General features: G+C 56.7%; 6 protein-coding genes across 6 annotated transcripts; 2 read left to right on the top strand and 4 right to left on the bottom strand.

Annotated features, from left to right (window-relative positions):
* Positions 1–1,329: 1,329 nt before the first annotated feature.
* Positions 1,330–4,053, bottom strand: BROUX77_007285 (uncharacterized protein; the record flags this gene model as incomplete). The annotated part of the gene is made up of 1 exon (XM_073752363.1): positions 1,330–4,053. One exon carries the CDS (start codon positions 4,051–4,053, stop codon positions 1,330–1,332), a length of 2,724 nt encoding a protein of 907 aa, XP_073602696.1.
* Positions 4,054–4,736: 683 nt separating this feature from the next.
* BROUX77_007284 (uncharacterized protein) lies at positions 4,737–6,097 on the bottom strand (the record flags this gene model as incomplete). The annotated part of the gene is made up of 2 exons (XM_073752362.1): positions 4,737–5,460; positions 5,676–6,097. The coding sequence occupies 2 exons, from the start codon at positions 6,095–6,097 to the stop codon at positions 4,737–4,739; spliced, it is 1,146 nt and encodes a 381-aa protein (XP_073602695.1).
* Positions 6,098–11,071: 4,974 nt separating this feature from the next.
* Positions 11,072–12,358, bottom strand: BROUX77_007283 (uncharacterized protein; the record flags this gene model as incomplete). Its single annotated transcript, XM_073752361.1, has 1 exon — positions 11,072–12,358. One exon carries the CDS (start codon positions 12,356–12,358, stop codon positions 11,072–11,074), a length of 1,287 nt encoding a protein of 428 aa, XP_073602694.1.
* Positions 12,359–12,905: 547 nt separating this feature from the next.
* Positions 12,906–14,585, top strand: BROUX77_007282 (uncharacterized protein; the record flags this gene model as incomplete). The annotated part of the gene is made up of 1 exon (XM_073752360.1): positions 12,906–14,585. The coding sequence occupies one exon, from the start codon at positions 12,906–12,908 to the stop codon at positions 14,583–14,585; it is 1,680 nt and encodes a 559-aa protein (XP_073602693.1).
* A 411-nt stretch (positions 14,586–14,996) lies between these two features.
* Positions 14,997–18,146, top strand: BROUX77_007281 (uncharacterized protein; the record flags this gene model as incomplete). Its single annotated transcript, XM_073752359.1, has 1 exon — positions 14,997–18,146. The coding sequence occupies one exon, from the start codon at positions 14,997–14,999 to the stop codon at positions 18,144–18,146; it is 3,150 nt and encodes a 1,049-aa protein (XP_073602692.1).
* A 1,774-nt stretch (positions 18,147–19,920) lies between these two features.
* On the bottom strand, positions 19,921–20,892 carry BROUX77_007280 (uncharacterized protein; the record flags this gene model as incomplete). Its single annotated transcript, XM_073752358.1, has 1 exon — positions 19,921–20,892. The coding sequence occupies one exon, from the start codon at positions 20,890–20,892 to the stop codon at positions 19,921–19,923; it is 972 nt and encodes a 323-aa protein (XP_073602691.1).
* Between the last annotated feature and the right edge of the window lie 935 nt (positions 20,893–21,827).

Below are 21,827 nucleotides of genomic sequence, written 5' to 3'. Positions count from 1 at the left end.
GTAGATATGGTAGCCTTTGAAGACTGCCGCGTGCCAATGGATTTAGAAGCTAGTATTTGTAAAGAAATCTCGTCAATACTCTAGACAATAAATATTTCTACGTTATGCTTGATTAGAGCGTAACCATGCAGTACTATTTGCCAAGATCAGCCATTGTGAAGAGCTGATGCGGACTTTATACTCCCCCCTACAACATGCCCATTTATCGAGGATTATTCTACAGGTCTGATATCTCCATTTCGCATGATCTCAGATTAGTCAATCCAGTCCCACTGCCATTTCATAAACTGAAGAGTCACTTATTCATCCTCATCTGTATGTGTGTGCTAGCACCACAAAGAAACAGAATGTGCAATTTCGCTTATATGGTAACACTTTCTAGATGAGACAAAGGTAGGACTGGGTACAACACAAAAGCAACGACTACAGAGTAGCAGGAAAAGGAATCAATGCTGTGAACTTTTGTAGTTATTGTCTAAACAAATCGTTAAGATCAAAAGGCGCCGTATTGGTTACCGGGCACATACTTAAGGCCCTCCAACCAGCAAACCCGATGTGAGTAACAGAAAGGTTGGTTGGATTGTTTGTGTCTGTTACTGAATGTGCACCTACTGTTATTTCTGAGCAATATAACGACGGCTTTTTCATTTCATTTCAGCTATTATACATCAATCAGAAAGTTCGTCAAACACTGACAAAATAACCAAGCACGCCCTAGCACAACCTGACAGCGAGCGTAAGAGCAGTATACCAAGATTCTCCAATTTAGACTACCTTGGTAACCGTAGCCTCCCAGCTCCGAAAAAACTGTAGACGCCGACTTGGGATTTCCCTGTAGTGATAAACACCTCCTAGCGCAAGATACATCAAAAGAGATACATAAAGACTATAATCATGAAAAAAAAAAAAAGAATCACAAAACAAGACAAGAAAACGAAGCAAGTAATACAAGAAAAAAAGCACCCAAAGTCAAACCAAAAATACAAAATCACACCACGCCAAACGCCATCGCAGCTAGTCATTCCTCTCTCACCCTCTTCAACTTCTTGAGGAGCTGCTTGCATCCTTTGACTGTAGGGAGAAGCTTTTTAACGAGTCTCTCCGTCAGCCGTAGCCTCTGTAGGATCGAGTCACACGTCCACGGGTGCCATGGGGTCTTCTCCTGTCCACATCTCGGACAATCGTGAGCGGCCCCGGTGTGCTCGAACCTCTGGTAGTACGTAGCAAAGTCGCCGTGTCCAGAAATTGCTGCCATCAATGTGCCAATATCGAGTCGGTCGAGTTCCCTGTAGTCCTTGAACTTCCAAGGTTCGACAGGCTCTGGCTTGTCTATATGGGAAGACCTGTTCTGCGCCCCCACCACGTCTTGAACTCTGTGGCGGCCTGCTCTCGGCACCACCGTTTTGCCCTGGAGAGCGACATCTCGAGTCCGCCAACTTCAGTCCCAGCAACCCCTCTGGCTAACCGGTCAGCTCTTTCATTGCCGGGGATATTCTTGTGGCCCGGTACCCATCTGACTCTTGCCTTTGGCGCAAAGAGCCCGCCCTGTCTCAGCTTCCAGCTTGCCAGGAGTCGTCTCGTCTCGTCGATGACTGTTTGGGATGTCCCCAGGTCGCCCTCTTCTGCATTCAGACGGTTCACAATGCCCCTGTTATCAAGACATAGGTAAAGGTCGCCGGTCGTCTCTTGCGGTAGCTCGTGGGCCGCTTGCACGGCGTGTAAGGCTGCGATTGCCTCAGCGTCAGCCACTTCTTGCCAGGTGCCCAATGGTTTGCTACCTTCGGCACAGGTCGTATTGTCTACCACCAGGGTCCACCCGGCCCCTGCGCCGCCGTCTTTGACTTTCGCCCCGTCTGAGTAGGCCCACACCGTATCAGGCCACGCCATGCGCAGGTCCTCTAGATGTCTGGCTACCTCCTCATCTTTGTCGCCCTTTATCTCGATGGGGTCGTCTGGTCTCTCCTTTGCAGGTCTCACCCCGCCAGGGCTAGGTATCGTCTTGGGCAGGAGCCTAGAGAGAGTCTGAATTCTGTTGCCAATGTCCCAGTCCTTACACAGGTGAGCGTCGTCGAGGTTGTGCAGCCGGGTTGCCTCTCTTCTAGCGTTGCTATCGAGGAGGATCTCTGCCGGCGGAATCATCGCTGCGCGGTGTAACAGTCCGATTGGCGTCGTTCTGTACATTGGCAAGGCTGCTCGGATCGCTTTCCTGAGGGCTATATCAAATAGCTTGGCTGTCGTGGCGATCTTCCGTTCCTTGTGCATCGGCCACCAGGCGGCCGCAGCGTACGTCAGTTTAGAGACTGCACAGGCTCTCACTACATGTAGTAAAAGGCCCGGGGGAGCTCCCTTGTGGCATCCTGCGAGGAGTCTCAGCCCGCTGGCTGTGGTCTCAATCTTCCTGATCGTCTTGTCGCGGTGCTGAGTGAACGCTAGCTTCCTGTCCAGCTCTAGTCCGAGCCAGCGGAGAGTGCTGCCCTGTGGCGTAGCCTCAATAACGTTCCCGTCCGGTAACTTCACGGGAGGGTTCCCTGCCTGCTTTTTCTTGGTGAAGTGCAAGATCCCCGTCTTTCCCTGGTCCAACTGTAGGCCATTTCCTCTGCACCAGTTATCAGCCCGTTCCAAAAGGAGAGCCAACCCCTGTGCATTGGTCTTCAAATCTGGCGAGGCCCACAAGACGCATCCGTCGTCTGCACAACCCCTAGCTCCCGGTAGAGAGCTGTATAGAGGGGCCATGAACAGCATGTAGAGAATCGGGGAGACCGGTGACCCTTGGGGTAGTGAGCCTCCCAGCTGTCCCGTGTCCGTGACATGACCGTCCATCGCTAGCGCTGCGCTTCGTCCTTGTAGGAACGACCTTGTCCATTTGCACAGTGCTATTGGCCACCCTTCCTCCTGGAGTCGGTTGACCATGCGGTTCTGCGTGACAGTATCGAAAGCTCCTTTGACATCGAATGTAGCTATCGACACTGCGTTCTTCATTTCCCAGCCCCGTTCGATCTCGCCTACCAGACTGAGTAACAGGTCTGAGCACGCGCGCTTTGGAATCGCACAAGCGTACCTCTTGGGGATGACGTCTCTTTCCACGGCTTCATAGGCCAGCCGCCTTGCCACCAGTCGCTCCAGGCCTTTGCCTAGGGTCGGTAGTAGCGAGATGAGTCTGTATGCCCTTGGCTGTCGACGGTCTCTCCCTGGCTTGGGGACCGGACACATACGAGTCTTCTTGAAAATGTCAGGGTGTACTCCGTGGGTCAGGGCCACTTGGTAGAGGCGGACAATGGCTTCTTTCAGGTGCGGCCAGGCCTTTTTCCACAGATCGTTTCGGAGTCCGTCCATTCCCGGGGCTGTGTTTGCTGGCTTTTTGATGGCCCGCAACACTTCTGCCTCGGTTGGGGGGTCCCAGACCCTTCTCCCGTCTTCGTCTAGTGGGCCCAGTGCTTCGTCATCTTCTCGTCTTGTCGGTGCATGCACGTCCAAGAGGAGTTCGCACTTGTCCCTGGTGTCTGACAGCATCTCCCCGTTGGGCTTCTTGAGAGGAGGGGTGCGTTGCTTGACCTGTTTATGGGCCCAGTTGGCTGCTTCGAAAATCTTCCTCGTGTCGTTGATCTCCCTGATCTCCTTCGTGTAGTAGTTTTTCTTCGCTCTGCGAACCTCTTTGCACAACTTCTTCTTTGCCAGGTTCCTCTGCTCTGCGATCTCGGGCCTAGCTCCGCCGCTTCTCATGGCTTGTTTCCACCTTCGTCTGGCTCTCCGGTGTACTTTCGCGGCTTCCTTGCACCTGTCATCCCACCAGGGCACTCCTCGTTTGTTCGGCCGTACCTCTGGGGCAGAGACCTCCACTGCTCGTTGTAGTCCCACAGCGAGGGCTTCAGCAAGCTTGTCAGCATAGCCCTGCGGGCCCCCTTCAATCGTCTCGGGGTCGTCGGCTGTCAGTCCCTCCAGGTCGTCTTTGAGTCGCTTGCATTCCTTAGCGAATCGCTCCTCATCCAACTTCTTCAGGTCTCGTCGCTTTTCCGTGGCGTCGCTGTCTGCTGGTGCTCCCTCTATGGTCGTCATGAGGCCTTCATGGTCGCTAGGTGATAAGTCTGGAATGATTTCCGTCCTCACCGTCCGTTGCGCCAAGAGTCCTCTGGTCGCAATGGTCAAATCAATGGTGTGTCCCCTGTCGTGGGTTGGGCCTAACCGGGCGTTGAGTACGACTGCCTCATGCTCCTCTACCCACTCCAAAAGTTTTTCCGCTTCGGGAGACGTCCTCTCGCATTTCTCGTCCCATGCCCGATGGTGGAGGTTGAAGTCTCCGACTGTCAGACTGGGGCTGGATATGCGAGTCTCTAAAAGTCGTAGGACCGCCTCGTTCGTTCTCACAGACCCTCTGCCTGCGTTGTATATGTTTATTATCTGGATTGTCGTATTTCCAGATCGAATCGTCACTGTCGTGATGTCAGGGTGCTCCTCTCCAAGTGACCTGCACTCAAATCGTAGTCCCTTCCTCACGTACAATAAGGCCCTTGGTCTTGGGTCCCATGTCGTCATTGGTGCCACCAGGTCGTATTGATGGTGCGTCTGTGTTTTATTAGCTTTTTTATCTTTGCCCATCCAGGGTTCCTGGATGGCAATGATATCTGCTCCCAGAGTATGTGCCTGTTGCAATGCGGTTGCGTGTGATGGCGCTGCCTTCTGCACGTTAACCTGCGCTATTCTGACACTCTGCTTCCTTGTTGGCTCTGTAGGGCCCTCCATCATAGTTCTTCTTCCCGGGTCTCCATCGCGTCGGCCGGGGAAGTGGCGACATCATCCTTGTTCTTGGCTTGGGGGGCCTCGGGCTTCTCTGCGTCTTTTGCGGGGGCGGTCTTCGTCGCGTCGTCGTCATTGGCGGGAGGCTCTGTGACGTCCATTTCATGGTCACCATTGTCTCGTATACCGTGGGGGGAGACGACCCTTCTTCTCTTTCTTGAGGCTTCATCGCCGGTGTTGCGCCCGGTTGGCTCCTCCGCGGTGGTTTCCTGGGAGTGGCCGCGGGCCCGGGGACGTCTGGATGGGTACGAGACCGGTCGTGTCGTTCCCATGAACGCCACGTGGTTGGGTCTTCCCTTCATCTTTTTGGGATCCATCGCAATCGACACTGTTCCCTCGTGCATGCCCTCCTGGATCCGCCACGATAGGGCCAGGGGTGCACATCCAAAGGCTTCCATGGCCGCCATTCGGATGTCCTCTTCAGTCACGGCGCGGGCGGCAATTTTCCCGTCGCTTCCGAGCTCCCGGATGGTTCGCTCAACCCGGTATACGCGCACGAATTGCCACGTGCAGGGTTCTTCGACTGTAACTGCGTCTAAAGCCTTCTTGATGTGCTCTGCGCGATCCATCAGGTCTTTCGCCTTTCCTTCAGCGACAAGTATCAGTCCCTTCTTGCTGAAGCCGGCCTCCAACACTCCCTTCCCCTTGGGGACTCCCTCGTTGAGGCATCTAGTAATGGCGCTCGGGCTAAGTTTCCTAAACTAGGATCCTTCCGGTAGCTCCACGAATACCTTCTTTTCCGCGCTCATGCGCTTCTTGGTCTTGGGCTCTGGCTGAGGCGCCGGTTCTTTTGCCCCCTTCTTGGCAACTTGCGACCATGTCGAGTTGTTCGTCTTCGGACCGCTCATCGGTCCCGTGGCATTTTCCCGTCCCTCGTTGGGGACGCCTTCGTAGTCCCGGTATTGGCGGGCGTATCTTTTCCCGACTTGTTCGAGGTCTCCTTTGCGGCTGGCGCTGTGCTGTTGCCGCGGGCGTTGTTGGTCGTCGCGTGTGAAGGGGCTGGACCCGCAGACGCGGTGTCCACTCCTCCGCCTGACTCGCACCACCACTTCAGGGTGTCTGCCAGCGCCTTCTCCAACTTCTTTCTCTTCTCGGCCCCATTCTTGATCGAGGCGTCTTTGAAGGCTTTAGTAGCCCCTTCGTCCATTTTGGCCGCGATTTCACCCGCGATTTTGGCCAGCGTGGTAGCTTCCTGGATCTTCTTCGCGGGCCAGTTGGCCAGGATGTCCGCCATGTTGTTCTTGGGCGACGCCTCTGGGCGTGATGGCTGGGCCTGCGCGCTTGCAGTTCTGCTCGACTCCGTCATTGTTATAATACTTCTTCGGTCTTTCTGAACGGAAAGAGGCGTCTCATATCGTTTTTTGAGGTTGTTGAGAGAGAAAAGTCGCGTTGATGATGTGGTGAATAGTAAGGGTTGATTAGGGTTGACCCATGTTCCTGTAGTTGTAAGAGGGATTTTTTTGGGCTGGGCGCTTTTTGACTTGACTTGACTTGACTATATTTAACGTCTACCGGAATCACTAAGATCAAACGACGCCGGATTGGTTACCGGACGGAAGTTTAAAGTCCTCCGCTCGACACGCCCATCGTTTCTGTGTGTTCGGGATGGCGCACCATCCCCAAGCCCCGAAGAACCAGTGGTCCACACTCCGCTATGAGCAGCAAGAAACACAAGTACAAAAGAAAAAAAAACATTTTCCCCAGATAAACCCTAACCCCCACAAAGAGTTAACCATCCCCACCAACATTCGTTCGACCGAGAAACGTGGCCAGACACAAGGTCGACCATCACAACCAGCGTGGCATGGAAAAACCCGAGTCGTTGAGCGGGCGAAAAACCATACCAGGTGAGCCTCCGGAGGCTAGGAGCGTATCCTTCCGCTTTTCGAAGTGGCCGCCGCACCGAACCATGGCTGAGGCCCGACACAGTCCCCGAGTGCCACAGCAGGACAAAGGAAAGACAAAGGAAAAGGAAAAGACGAAGGTGGACTGTCTGAACCTTCAAAGGGACAGTCCCGAGTTGCGAAGATGGATCCACGAGTTGTTGGGTGTGGCGGCGATGAAGGGCCGGCGATCGCGAGGAGGGTGTCGTGAAAAGGGGGCGAGTCGACGGCGAGGAAATCCCTCAAAGTTGGGAGAAAGCGGACTCTGGCTTCGCAGCTCGTTGTCATGTTGAAGAGACGAGAATGGCAGCAGCATTGGGATCGTGTTGCTGTCCTCATGAGACCCTCAGCATAGGCTCGAGGGGGGGAGGCTGACCTCAAAGGTACCCCCCCGAGGGTTGTAGGAGGAAGGTTGGACTGGGCGCTTTTTTTTTTTGTTGTTGTTGTTGTTGTTGTTTATTTTTACGCCGTGTGCCAGGGTTCACTGGTCGAATGGGCGTCACAGGCAGCTAGTCCACCTGTGAAAAGAGTATAACTATGAAAAGAGTATAACTATGAAAAGAGCAGGTCTGCACCTGAACGAAGAGAACAAACAGCTGGAACACGGAGGCTCGCAGCCTCCAGAGCGACCCTAACGTCACCCCAAAGGTCCCAGTAAAACAAATAACGAAATACAAAGAACTAGACAAAGGAAAAAAAAATTAGAAAATGGCTCGGTCTTTCTGCCGGCCTATGCTTGGTTGATGAGGCGTTGCCGCCCGGGGCCCCTCTGTGCCAGTTTGTCGACTCTCTCGGCCAACGTCTTTGCCCCTCGTGCCGTCTTTAATAGACGCTCTACCCATGACCTGCTGTATCTTTTCTGTAGGCCTTTGCATGTCCAAACGTGTGAGCCGTCTTTCTCGGCCCCGCATCTCTCGCACCCTAACGGCGTGTTGTGCTCGAAGCGGACGTGGTACTTGTCTAAGTCTCCATGCCCCGACCTAGCCGCGAGGACTCTGCCGACGCTGACTCGGTTGTGCTTTCCGGCCGTAGCCTTCCATGCCACTGGTGCTTCCAGATTTCGCCCGGTGCTTTTCCACCATCGATCTGTCGCTGCTTGGAACTCCCGCTTGCGCCATCGTTTCAGTGCAGCCAAAGTCCACAATGGGTTGGGCTGGGCTGTTTCCTCTGTAGTGGCCTCTTTCGCCAGCTGGTCCGCTCGCTCGTTTCCCGGGATGCTTCTGTGGCCTGGAACCCACCTAACTTCCCAGCTTCGGCCTGGGTGTCCGTCTTTCCACTTGCGCATAAGGTCCCTTGTTTCGTCTATAGCTTCCTGCGAGGTGCCCCAAACTGGGAGCCTGGCGTTCAGCCTATCCACCACGCTGCGGTTATCTAGGCAGATGACGATTTTGATGTTCGCTGTGTTTGCAGTGGCATTGACTGCTTCGGCTGCAGCGTGTCTCGCCGCGATCGCCTCCGCATCCGCAACCTCTGCCCCGACCCCCAGATGCAGTTTGCCTGTGGCCAGTTCTTGCCCTTGCTTGATCAAAGCCCATCCTGAGCCGGCGTAACCTTTGGAGTCCTTGGACCCATCTGAGTACGCCCACAGAATTGGTGAGCTTTCGTCTGTGATCTCCTGGGTGTGTCTTTCTGCTTCCTCCAGCTTCGAGCCGTAGGCCGTCCTTCTTTCCTCAGGGGCGGGAGCACCGCCATATCTGGCCCAGCAGTTGAGCTTCGTGTATCTATTCGGTAGTGTGCCCAATATCCAATCCGTCCATCCGTCGAAAGCGTCAGGGATATGCACTCCGTGCTTGTACTTGGCTCTCCTGATAGCCTCAGCTCTGATAGTGTCGTCAAGGATCACCGTGATCGGCGGGGCCCCGACGGCGTGGTGTACCAGGTCCGCTGGCGTTGTCCTGTAGGCGGGCGCGGCTGCTCGGTATGCGGCCCTAGCTACCACGTCCATTTTCCCGGTGATGGTCTTCATGCGCTTGTCATCTGACATGTTTCCTCGAGGGGCTGGCCACCAAGTGGCTGCCGCGTAAGTCAGGTTTGAGATCACGCATGCTCTTGTCGCGTTCACCATCGCCTGGACTTCTGCTCCCTTGTAGCACCCTGCCAAAATCCGCATCGCATCAGCGGCCTTGCGAGCTTTCCTCATCATCACTTCCGTGTGCCCTTTGAACGTGAGTTTCTTGTCGAAGTGTACCCCCAGCCATCGTAGGGCGTCCCCATTCGGCGTGGGTATGACTTGGGATCCGTCTGCCATCTTTGCTGCTGGCCCTTCTGTTCCCTTCTTGTGGAAGTGTATCAGTGCCGTCTTTCCCTGGTCCAGACTAAGTCCGTTCGCTTGGCACCAATTCTCCACACCCTGTAGATCCCGCTCCAAGGTTCTGGTAGTCTCCTGCAGGTTCCGGCCCGTCGCCAACAGACACCCGTCATCTGCATATCCTCTGATCATCTGAATGCGGTATAGGGGACACATGAAAAGCATGAAGAGCACCGGTGAGACTGGCGATCCCTGAGGCAGAGTCCCTGGGAGCATCTCTGCTGGCGACACCTCATCGTCTATCCTCATCCTCGCTGTCCTGTTTTCCAAAAATGATTTGACCCATCCACAGTAAATTGCTGGCCACTTCTGTTCCACAAACCTTTTCACCATTCTGTTTGGCGTGACCGCATCGAACGCTCCCTTGACGTCAAACGTGAGCATCGATGCCACCTGTTTCTGTTTCCATGCGTGTCTAACCTCCGTCACCAAGGATAGGGTCAGGTCCGCCGCCGCCCGTTGCGGCACCGCTCCAGCGTAGTAAGGGGGTATCACACCTCTTTCAAGGGCCTCCCTTGCTAGTCTTCTTGCCATCAATCTTTCCAGAGCTTTCCCAAGCGTAGGGAGCAGTGAGATTAGTCTAAACGACCTCGGGTTGTTCTTGTCGGCCTTACCTGGCTTTGGAATTGGCACCAGGCAGGCGGTCTTGAAAGGCTTGGGGTGATGTGTTCTTTCGATGCACAGCCTAAAAAGTCTAGTGATGTGTTCTCCCAGTCCTTCCCATGCCAGCTTTAGAGCCTGGTTAGGAATGTCGTCTAGTCCTGGGACCGTGTTCTTAGGTGCAAACACGGCGCTCTTGACTTCTTCAACCGTGAGATCCAGTGTGAAGGGGTGGCGGTCTTCCGGTATCGTCGGAGGTGCCACGTCCGGCAGTCTGTTTCTCACATGCGCTTCCAGCAATGCGTCGGCCTTTCCCGCAGTCGTCCTGGCCAGCGTCCCCTCAGTTGTGCGGACCGCCGGTAACTCGGTGCGCGTGGTGCTTCCTGTCCAGCCCACGGCTTTGTAGATTTCCTTTGTCTGGGCCATTCCGTTTATCTTGCCGTTGTAGAAGGTTGCCTTTGCTCGTTTAATGGTCGCCAGGTACTCTCCTCGGGCAGCTTGGGTGATCGCAGAAGTGCTCCCCAGGGCTCTTCTGGCTGCCAGTACTTCTTTGTGTCTGTCCTGGCACTCACGGGTCCACCATGGATGGTCTCTTCCTCCGTTCTTCTTAGCCTTTGTCAAAGCTGCCTGGGAGATGCTTGTCAAAATTTCCTCAGTGAGTCTGTCCAAGTCAACGTTTCCTGTTTCTTGGGTCGTCCACCACCGGTCAATTCTTGTGCTCTCGGTCTTTGCTCTGTCGAGTATCGCTTCTGGTCCATCTTGTGCAATTCGCATTCTCGATCGGTCGTTTTTTGTCACGGGGGCTCTCGTCAGCATCAGTTCCAACAAGGTGTGATCGCTTCCCACATCCACCTCGTCATGTGACCCAAACCATCCCACCTTGCTGTAAAGCTCGCACCCTATCACTGAAAGGTCCAAAACGCCCCCTCTCGCGTGTGTTGGTATCCCGGGGTCATTCAGAACCACCATAGATCCGCTCTCCACCCAGTCTACCAGCTCTTGTGCCTGCGGTTCTCTTCCTTCGGGGGGCGCTTCGCCATCCCAGATTGGATGCCTTAGGTTGAAGTCACCCACTATTATGGCTTTTCGGCTTGGTCTTGTTTCCATCAATTTTTTTGCTGCCTCACCGCAGCGTTTGGATCCTCTCGGGGCGTTGTATACATTGGTGATCCGTATCTCTCCTCCTTGCGTCTCCACCACCAGGCTTTGAATGTCCGGGTGTGGAGGTTCCCATTGCAGTCCACGTGCCTTCACATCTTCTCTGCAGAAAATGAGAACGCGTGGCCTTTCTATCCAGTCATCGGTTGGCGCGAATAGCCTGTATCCTGTTATAGACACAGTCTTCGGTCTGTTCTTGTCTCGTACGAAATGGGGCTCCTGTACACATATGACATGCGGGAGGTGTTTGACAGCAGCGCTTGCCAGTGCCGCCTGTGCATTTCGTCCTTTGCCGAGGTTCGCCTGCCATAGGAGAAATTTGTTGGTTTCTCTATTCATGAGTAGTAGGGGCGTCGGTGATTTCCATGTCGTCGGTAGTCTCCGCTACCTTCTTCTTGTTGGCCGCCGTGTCAGTTCCCGGAGTCGCTTTTTCCTTTCTGACCTCCTTTCCTGTCGCATTTCCAGTCGTCTCCTTCTCGGCGGGCGATGGGCCTATTTCTGTGCCCCGTATTGTCGAGTCCGCCCCCGCCCCGCTGGCTTGCTTACGCTTCCGACCCTCTCCCTCCGGGTCTTGTGCTTCTAGAGCGATGTTTCCTTGGCCAGCTCTGGCCGCCCAGGGTGCCGTTTCCGTGGGGCATTTGGCAACTGAGTGCCCGGTCTTCTTGCATCTGGTGCAAGTCACTGTCTCTTCCCGACATTCTTTGCTGTCATGTCGGCGTCCACACTTCTCGCAGCGCCACGTTTGCCTAGGTTCACTGTAGAAAGCCTTTGTCTTTTGGCCCATAAAGTTCACCTGTTTGGGGCGGCCCTTCAGCTCCCTAGCCTTGAAGGCTGCTCTAACTGTGGCCTTCAGTCCCTCTCTCAAGAGGCTGCACGCAGCCGGGGCCACGCCGAAAGCCTCCTGCACGTGGTGCTTGGCCTTTGCTTCATCCATGGGTACGAGCACCATCTGTCCCTCGGTGCTCAGCTCGTACCACGAGGTCTGCTGGTCTCTCAGCGCTACCCATACCCATGGGTCGTCGACTTCGGCTTTCACGCCGGCTCCCATGGTCTTGGCCACCGCGGCTAGTTCCTCTGCTGTCAGTTCAGCTCCCTTGTCCGGGAGGATAGCAAAGCCTGTTGCCGTCTTGTTCGCCCGTATGAACTTTCTGCCCTTCGGGGCTGCCTTGTTCACCACGCCCAGCACTGCCATGGGGTGTAGGTCGCGCAGTTGATGCTCCTGGTCCATTCTCAGGAAGACTCTGTAGTCTTGGCGGGCCTCCTGCTTTTTCTTCTCCTGTGTCGCCTTTCTCGACTTCTGCTTTTGGGTCGTCTCCTGTTGTTGCCCGACTGCCTTAGCCGCAGCTCCAGCGTAGCTCATTTGGGAGACAGTGCCTCCGGACGCGTTGGACTTTATGTCCTTCTCCTTGGTTGGGCCGGGCACAGCCTTGTCCGCAGCCTTGCGGTTCGGCTCTGCTGGCTTGGTCGCGTTGGGACCGCTGGCGCGGAAACTCACGACCCATTCCACCAATTTGGGGACGAATTGTTCGTCCATCTCCTTGGAGAGCTTCTCCAGCTCCTCAGCGTTCTTCTCGAAGAATTCGATAGTTTTCTTGTAGCTATCGATTTTTCTCTCCATGGCTAGGGTTGCCTGCTCCGCGTCCCTAAAAGCGCGTTCAAAACACGCGCCGAGCTTTTCCTTGCCTCCCATCATCTTCAATGACTGAACACAGGTCAGGGAATCCGTTTATTGTATTTATTTAATGTAAAAAGTCGTATTTGTCTCTGAAAACACCAAAGGTGGGGCGCTTTTTCTTTTCTATTTTCTTTTTATATACTATCATAGAACTTTCAACAGCCAGCAGTACAAGCAACCTTAGTCTAGCGGTTATGATTTTCGCCTTCCAAGCGAAAGGTCCGGGTTCGACTCCCGGAGGTTGCAATTAAACCAATCTCCCTCACCATCATGGGAGCTCACTGTTTTTTTCTTCGCCTGGATCGACTTGTGTAACATGAGCCAAAGCAGACCCTAACAGGTCTGACGTGTTCACATCACCATTTTCTCTCAACAACATTTTCCTCGATTTTCAGAGGGCACCTTCGACATTTTGACCAAGCTAACAGCTACCATTATTGCAAATTACTTTACTTTATTTTCGCCCCCGACAGGTCCTGTCATCCCTAAGATGATCGCGTCCGTCCACGCGCCCGCGCCCGCCGCGCCCGCGTCCGCGCCTCCGTCATTGACGTACGCGCAGGCCACCTCGCCCGCCAGCGACCCCTCCCCCGTGCCCACCACTGTCCCCTCCTCCGCGTCGTTCTCGCCGAACCTCGCCGGCCAGGCCCCTCAGGGGCTCCCCTCTTCCGTCGCGCGCGTCGCGACAGGCGCAAAACGCGTCAGGAGCGAAGACGCGCCCCTCCCCCAAGAGGCTCACTACGCTCCCATCTCGCTCCCCGTCGGCCCCGTAAAGGCTCTAGCCGACGCCCTCCGCAACCAGAAAGACGCGGAAGCAGCAACCCGTGATAGGATGCTGAACACTTTCTCGGCCATGGCCGACAACTGCCTGGCCGCAATGGCCCCGCAGGCCAGCGCGCACGAGTCGACGCGCAAACTTCTAGACTTCCTGCAACAGGGTCTTCTAGACACCCTCCAGCACGCCATGACAGGCGCGCCCCAGCCTCCCCCCAACCGTGCCCCTCGCGACACGACCCCCTCCCCGGCGCCGCAACGCGAGCGCCCCGCCCGCCCATCGACCCCGTCAGAGGCACCATCAGCCCGCGACCCCCCTGCTGCCGCTCCCGCAGCGCCCACCGAGTCCTTGGATAAGGAATCCTGGAGCACCGTCGCCCGCAAGGGCAAAAAAGCGTCCAAGGCTGCCCAGCCCGCGGCTCCCTCGGCCGGAGCCCCCAAGCCCAGACAGGGCAAAGCCAGCGTGGTCCCTGAAAAGGCCACCCCCGCCGACAACCGCCTCTTCGTGGTTGTGCCCACCGATTCCCCCCTCCGGAAGCTCTCGCCGGCTTACATCGTAACGAAGGCCAACGCGGGCATCCCCCGCGGCGAGGGCGCAGGCACCGCCACCGCCACCAAGACGGGCTTTGCCCTGACAGCCGTCCGTGACGTCGGCAAATTCCTCAGCCACGCTGAGCGCATCCGCGCCAACCTGACTGCGGAGAAGGTCCACAAGAGGGACGCTTGGTCCAAGTACATCGTACACGGACTGCCAACCTCGATCACGGTCGAGGACCCCAAGACCCCTGGCGCCGTGATGCTCCACCGGGTCACCCTAGACGATGTCCGTCAGGATATCGAACAGGCCTTTGGAGTCGTCTCCGCCAGCGCCACGCTGTCGAAGTACGTTGGCAAGGCGGGCGTGCCCACCTTCCGCGCCCACATCGCCTTCCACGAAGGCCTTGTGTCCCCGTCCGCGGTTCCCCGCCGCGTAGCGACACTTGGAGAGCTGCACATGGTCTCCGCAGACAACACCCTGGAGCGCTTCCCGTTCTGCACACGCTGCCGGGTCCGCCACTTTGACCGCAAATGCCCGGCCGATACCGAGACGCAGTCGTCTACCCCGGCTGCCGCCGCCCAGGGAGACAAGGCCCAGTCCCCAGTGCCCTCCCAGGCGCCTTCCTCGGCCGTCACCTCCGCCCCCCCCCCCCCCCCCCCGGCCCGGCCGTCGTCACAGACGAAGAGCCCTTCAAGCTCCCAGGCTTCCCCCTCCCCTGCCTCCTCGGCGCCCAGCCAGCCATCGACCGCCCCATCACAGGCCGCCCAGCTGCAACCCTCCCCCCTGCCCACCTCCAGCGAGTCCCCTGAAACACGGGATTCAATGCAGGTAGACGACAATGACGAGGAACTTCTGTAAATGTTAGGACACCCTAACGACACAGTATTGCAAATGATTTCTGCGAATGTGCAAAGGTCCTGGACCTGTGCACAGTCGTTGCTACATAAGGCGCATGAAGACCAGGTGGATGTGGTCTGTCTCCAAGAGGTCCCGTCAAGCGCAGACCCGGGGAACAGAACGTTCCCTAGGCACCCCTCCTATTAGGTAATAGTCCCGGAGGGTAACTGGCGCTCGAAATCCCGAGTAGCCACATACATTTCGACAAAAAGACACGGGCTTCGCTTCCAAAAGGCCTACATGAGAGAGGAACACCAGGATGTCATCATTGTGGAGGTCCTAATCGGGGGGCGCACATACAGCATCGTAAACCTTTACAATGCCGGGACAGGCTCGGCTAGGACAGGGGAGGCGCTACGTCTCCTGACCAGCATGCAGTCAGGGCCGCGGTCGGTGGTAGTGGGCGACTTCAATCTCCACCACAGCGCCTGGGACCCCCGGAGCGACACCGACGACACCGACGACAACGACGCAGAGCTTCTGCTAGCCTGGATGGAAGAGCGAGCCCTCCTCCTTGGCAACGCGGAGGGTGAGCAAACCCACGAGTCCGGAAGCGTCATCGACCTCGCATTGCTGTCTTCGGCACTTTTTGTCACGGGCGCAAGCGTCGACCTCCGAGAGGAACTCACCTGCGGCAGTGACCATTTCCCGCTCCTGGTGACCCTTCCTCTGCACAGCCACGCGCCGGCCCCGGCTCCACCCGGCAGGTTTCTTATGGACAAGCTAGACAAGGAGAGGTTCGATGCCGCGTGCAAGGCCGGTGCGACCCGCCTAGACTCCCTTGTCGCGGAGTACCGCAGGGCAGGAAGCCAAGTCCCACAGGACAGGCACATAGACGAGTTTGCGCGACTCCTGCAAAACGTCATTCTGGACGCGCTAATTGCCTCGACCCCAAGGTCCGAAGGAAAAGCCAAAAGCTTTCCCTGGTGGAACGACGAATGTCGGGAAGCCAGCGCCGACCAGAGGGCGGCTCGGGCCCGCGTGAAGCACGCCGGCTCGCCCACGGAGGAACAGGAGGCTAGGGCCGTCCGCCGCGAAGCCAAAAAACGCCTGAGGTCTGCTCTCAGGAGTGCAGCCCGGGCCTTCTACGACGACCTCCTCGCCAACGTCGCGCAGTCCCGAGACATCTTCCGGATGGTCAAATGGAGGACGAAAGCGCCGAACCGGCACTCCCCTGCCCTGGCCCCGTCCGAAGGCGCGGAAGCCACAGTGCAGGACACCACGGAGAAGATCGCCCTCCTTCGCAGGGTGCACATGCCCTCCGACCGCCCAGGCGACGTCGACCCGCCACACATCGCTCTAGATGAGCAAAGACGGACCCGCATCACCAGCAGGGAGTTGGAGGCTGCGCTCCGAAGCCCGCGCAACACCGCACCGGGCCCAGACGGCCTGACCAACAGCGTCTTGAAACTCGCGTGGCCTGTTCTACAAAGGCAGATCATGCATCTGTTCAACGCGAGCCTTTCCTGGGGCCACCACGCCGCCTCTTTCAAAGAAGTCAAGGTGATCGCCCTCGCCAAACCGAATAAAAAGGACCGTTCTTCGCCGCGGGCCTACCGACTAATCTCCCTCCTCCCGACTCTGGCCAAGTGCCTAGAGAGAATCATCGCCCGCCGGCTCTCTCACTGGGCGCTGGAAGCTGGTCACATCGGGGAGAACTACGCTGGCGCGGTCCCCGGACGCAGCGCGGAAGACATGTGCCTGCGTCTGGCACACTCTCTAGAGTTCTACGCCGACGGCAAGTCAGAATCCTCAGTGCTCACCTTTGACATAAAGGGGGCGTTCGATGCGGTTCAGCCCAACCGGATGGTGAAGAGATTGGTGGAGCTTGGTTGTCCCGCCGAGACTTGCCGCTGGGTGGCATCCTTCTTGTCCGGGCGCACGGCGTCGCTATCTCTCGACGGCGTGGCCGACCCTCTCCAGCCTACAGGCGGCAGCCTGCCCCAGGGCTCGCCCATCTCCCCCATCCTGTTCATGCTGTATATGGCTCCGCTGTTCAGGATGAATCTCCCCAGCTCTCTCCGCGGATACGCCGACGATGGCTGCTTGGTCCACTCTAGCTTGTCCTTGGAGGAGAATTGCACCGCCCTCTCTCGCTCGTTGGAACTGGTGAACAGTTGGTGCACAGAGAACGGCATGGCGCTAGACCTCGCCAAGTCTGACCTCCTGCACGTGACGCGTAAGCGCCACGGCCTAAACCCGAGCGCGCGTCTCCCGGACGGCTCCACACTCCAACCGGTGGACGCCTGCGTGGTCACGAAACTGACATACGCGGCGGCCACGTGGTGGCGCCCTGGTCCCTCGCCAACCAAGCCTTCCCGGGGCCTTCTCGGGGCTGCCCACATCCTGGACCGCACGGTCAGGAGGGGACCACGTGCAGCGCTGCCCTTATATTGCACGACCCCATGTGCGATCTTTAACCTGGCATTGGGGTTCCCCCCCCCCATGAGCTGCGTCCTAGACCACCTCCTGGCCTCGGCCGGCATCAGGGCATCTCTAGCCCCGGCAAACCACCCCTTAGGGTTCGGAGACACCGATGGTGGCAAGCTGGGTACGCTCAAGAGGCTACTCCCGCACAGGATCGCCACGAGCCTCCCTGCTAGGTGCAAGGGAGTGCTCCCGACAACCCGCCCCCCGCTGCAAGGCGACAAGGAGGCCGCAGCCGCGGCCCACCAGCTACTAGTCCGCTCCTCGGACCCCTCAGATCTCTGGATCTATATGGATGGATCCAAGTTGAGAGATGACAAGGTCGGCGCCGGCTGGGTGGTCATCCAGGACGGCAGGACCCTGTCTACGGGCAACTGCCCTGCCCCGTTCCGCGCCGAAGTCCATGACGCCGAGGTGCTGGCCATCGCCAAGGCCCTGGCAGAGGTCGACTCATGGGAGAAGCCACAGTGCCGCAAGGTCTGGATCTGCTCCGACAATCTCGCCGCAGTGAACCGGCTCACGTCTCGCTACGCCAAGCCGGGCACCTCCGAGCAGTATCTGAGGCGCGCCCAGATGATCTGCGCAAGCTGGATCAGACCGCACCCAGAGCGGCCGCGACCAAGGCCCTGGCCCGACGGCCCACCCGAGGTAGAGGCTATTTGGGTCCCGGGCCACTCCGACATCGCGGGCAATGAGCTCGCAGATGAGCAAGCAAAGCTAGGGGCCAGGACAAACACTTGGCTGGACGGCATGTCGCTCTCCTGGGCCCGCCACTACTTCCGCTCCCGTCTCGACTCTGCTTTCCGCGCCTGGTGGGCAGAGGAGAGGCGCGCCATCAGACCCCATCTGCACCGCCCAGTTGAACCCCCCAAGAAGGCTTGGTCAAGTCTCCTTGACGAGACCGATCGCAAGCTCGCCCGCGCAGTGCTGACTGCTCTATCTGGCCATGGCGACTTTGCGGCCTACCATCGCCGCTTCGAACATGAGGACGCCGTGCTCTCCTACCCCTTTGCGGATCGGAGACCGCCCCAGAGCATGTTTGGGTCTGCCCCCGGAACCCACAGCGGGTGTCCCGCAGCTTCTTCCAGAAGTTGATAGGCACCAAGCGCGGGGCCACCTGGCTGGCCGCCAAGGCAGCTAAAGCACCCACTGTGCTGCTCGCCCACCGCCGTGCGAGAACTGAGGCGCACCCACAGGCCGCCGACCCTCCCGCTCGCTCCCCGTCGAGCCTACCACCGCCCGCCCCTCCACCTCCCAGTGCGGGGGCTCCCCCGGGCCTCTCGGCTTAGCGCGCGCGCTGCCACTCTCTTCTGTTTGCTCGTTCTCCCTTTCTCTCTCCACTTCCTGTCTTCCCTTTGTCACTTTTCCTTTGTCATGTTCTATCTTTCTTTTGGGTTTGGTCTTCTACAGGGTAAAGGCCGAGGCTTGGGGTTTTGTTTGGGGCCCTACAAGCGAAGGACAGCCATTGCGCTGGGCGGTCGGGGGACCCTCCGTCATTATACTTCGTGCTGTGGGGATTTTCTGTATGCATGATTCTGGGTTTTTGGTTCTTTAGCTTCTGTATGTATTTCTTGGTACTAGTTTTAGTCCCCTGTCGTATGTCGAGAATACCTCGCGAGTAGACAGGTAAAATAAAGACAATCAAATCAAATCACCATTTCTCTTTCTTCCGTTGCTCAAATTTTATTTTTGTACCGCCGTGTCTGGCCGCACCTGAGCCGACCTCTCGAGGCTCATAAGAAGGCCTGGAAAACCCTTCTTGACGACACTGAGCGCAAGCTCGCCCGCGCTGTCCTGACAGCACTTTCTGGTCACGGAGACTACGCAGACTACCACCGCCGTTTCAATCACTTGAACACGGTGCTAACCTGCCCCCTCTGCGACGCTGAGACCACCCCGGAGCACATCTGGACCTGCCCCCGCAACCCTCAACGGATGGCCAAGGGCTTCTTCCAGAAGCTCATAGCCACCAAGAGTGGAGCCATCTGGCTGGCATCTAAAGCGGCCAAGAGTCCTCCGGTGCTTCTAGCACACCGCCGTGCGGTAACGGGAACGGACCTGCAGGAAGGGAACTCCCCAGTTCGCCCTCCGCCCGACCCTCCACCGCCTGGTCCGACCCTGTCCGGGGCAGCTTAGCCTCTGGGGCCCAATCTTTTTTCGCGCAACCGCGCTGCCAACCCTCTGGCGTAAATACGCCGCCAACCCCCCTTTTTTCTTATTTTGCACAAATCTTTTTATCACTACATCGGCGGTGAGGCCAGGACTCTGGGTCTTGTTTGGGGCCACGCGGACGAAGGACAGCCTTTGTGCTGGGCTTAGTCACGTTACAAAAGCCAAGTCAAAACTCTCACACTCACTTTCGTCATCGTTTTTAATTCAGTATGCCGAGAATCCCTCAGATAGGTCTGTGCCCGTAGCCCTACGTCGGTGTCCAGGGGCTTCTGAAAAAAAAGCGAAGCGCTCGCTTTCTGGACCAGGGACTGCCACCTAGGATGAAAGAACAATCGGCCATAAATGCAAGTGGCCACTGACATGAATGACTTCCTCAACACCTGAATCCAGACTTTCCGCAGACCCCAGCTTCGAGACGGGACCCTTGACAAAGATTTTCCAGGCACAGGCTTGGAAGCTAAAACATTCCTAGGATAAAAAAGCACGCGTGGATGTCACAGCCAGGATACAAAAGTGGAGAATATTGGTGATATAAGCTATCAAAGTGAGACAATATGAACAAAGAAACTATGTAGAAGAACCCCCTTCACTTCCACTTGCACAAAAATAGAAACGCAGGTCGGACTAACAACGGACTAACGACGAAACAGCACAGCAGGCGAGTTCCCCCATGTGTCGAATGCCCCGAGCCATGCGCTTATTTCACGACAGGCCATCCAGAGCTGAAGGTCAGCTGGTTCCAGCCCATCTTCTTGTCACCATCGGCGAAGCCAATGCGCGTGTCAACGTAGTGGTAGTATAGCACGGCGCCGTATTTGGGGTCGTTGTAGACGCCCTGACCACCGGGGCCGTAGACCCAATCGTGGGTCTCGAGCACAGTGGTGCCACCGCCCTTGGTGCAGGACACGCCGTTCTTGTCGACGAAGCTCCCGGTGCCAGACTTGCTGCGGCACACCTTGATACGGTACTCTTTGCCGGCGGCCGGCTTGCTCTTGTCGTAGCCGCAGCATTGGCCCTGGCTGAAAAACATGTAGTAGTAGTCACCTTTCTTGAACAGGGAAGCGCCCTCGATGGCGGTGTCGGCACTGTTGTAAATGACTTGCGAAGAGGTCGAGCCAGACGCAACCTTGGTGGGCGGGTTGTTCATCTTGACACGGTAGATGTCCTTCCAGAAGGAGCCGAAGGTCATGTAGTAGTCGGAGCCGATTTTGGTCAGCGACGCATCAATGGCGTTGTAGGCAGAGCCGGACTTGGAGGCGACACCCGATGAGCCCAGGTCCTTCCAGCTACCAGGAGCCAGAGTCGTGGAGGTGGCCACGCCAATGGCGCTGTTCTGCGAGCCGAAGGAAGAAACGCTGTAGAACAGGTAGTAGGTGCTACCGACCTTGATGACCTCGGGGGCCCACAAATCGTCTTTTCCGGCCAGGTTGATGATACTACCATTGGGGATGGCGGCACCCTTGTACTCCCACGGACCCGTGAGAGCAGGTGCAGAATGAACCGCAATCTTGCCACCAGTAGAGAAACGCCAGTAGGTGCCAGCGGAGTCAATGACGATGGAGGGGTCGTGCGAGTTACCGCAGGCACCAGAGCAAGCTCCAGGGTTTGATACGGCAAGAGCCGAGGCGGCCATAGCCAGAGCAGAGAGCAGAGAGTTGAAAGAGACCATGGTGAGTTTCGAACTGTAGATGTAGAAAAGAATGGATTGTAAGTTGGTTAAAAGGCACAAAAAAGAGTGTGGGAAAGGCTTCAAGCCCTGTTATTCGTTTGTGAAAGAAAAGAATGTAGTAACAAGCGTCAAGCTCGTAAAAAAAAAAACAAAGAAGGACAAGAGGTTGTGGTGGAGTTCGAGGAGTTGCAAGCAAGTCTAGAGAGGAAAGGAAATCTTTCGGGGCCCAAAGTCCGGCGATCACGTACCTTTTCAAGAAGACGTTTCCCGTCAAGCAACAGTCAAGATGATGCCAAGAGCGGCCCTAGTTGAGTTATTGGCTTGGCTCTGTTCACCCAAGGTGTTACACCCTTCTCAATTAGCCCCTGCAGGATAGTCGGGCGCGTTTGAGAATAAGAGACACAAGTGACGAGAGGCGATAAGACGAATGTCGCCATGGCAGAAAGCATCTCAAGACTCGGGTTCATGGTCGGCAGATTGGTTTTTATATTCATGTGGCGGACTACATGTAGACAGTTCTTTTTCTTGATCTTGAAGAATGCGGATCAACAGTGCAGCTTATTAGAGATATCCCGTATTGTTAGGGGGAGTTCTGTGTAAGCGGGAGTTGGTGTGATGCCCATAACATGGTGATCATGTTCTTTGCTATAGTCCCACCAATGAGCATAGGGCGCAACAACAAGCATGGGCTTGCCGGCAACTGAGCGGGTTTCTGAAGAGATTGAGGGTGGTGGGAATTTTTCCATGCCTGGTCTTTGTCGGAAGTAAACTCCCATGTGCATCCCCCATTCAGTCGAAGCTAGTTGGGAAATTTTCCCAGGCTGATCTCGCCCATAATGCCAAGCCTGCGAGTGCCTGTCTAATCTACGACTCCATCGGGAGATTCGATGCGCGATGAAGCTAACCACGCAGCTCCTGGCCCTTGTACACTTCCA

The sequence above is a fragment of the Berkeleyomyces rouxiae genome, assembly GCF_048999995.1.
Source record: "Berkeleyomyces rouxiae strain 22BRR77 chromosome Unknown BrBRR77_ptg000011l, whole genome shotgun sequence".
NCBI lineage: Eukaryota > Fungi > Ascomycota > Sordariomycetes > Microascales > Ceratocystidaceae > Berkeleyomyces > Berkeleyomyces rouxiae.
Note: the sequence above shows the minus strand (reverse complement) of the source record. Positions and strands in the feature narration are given on the sequence as shown.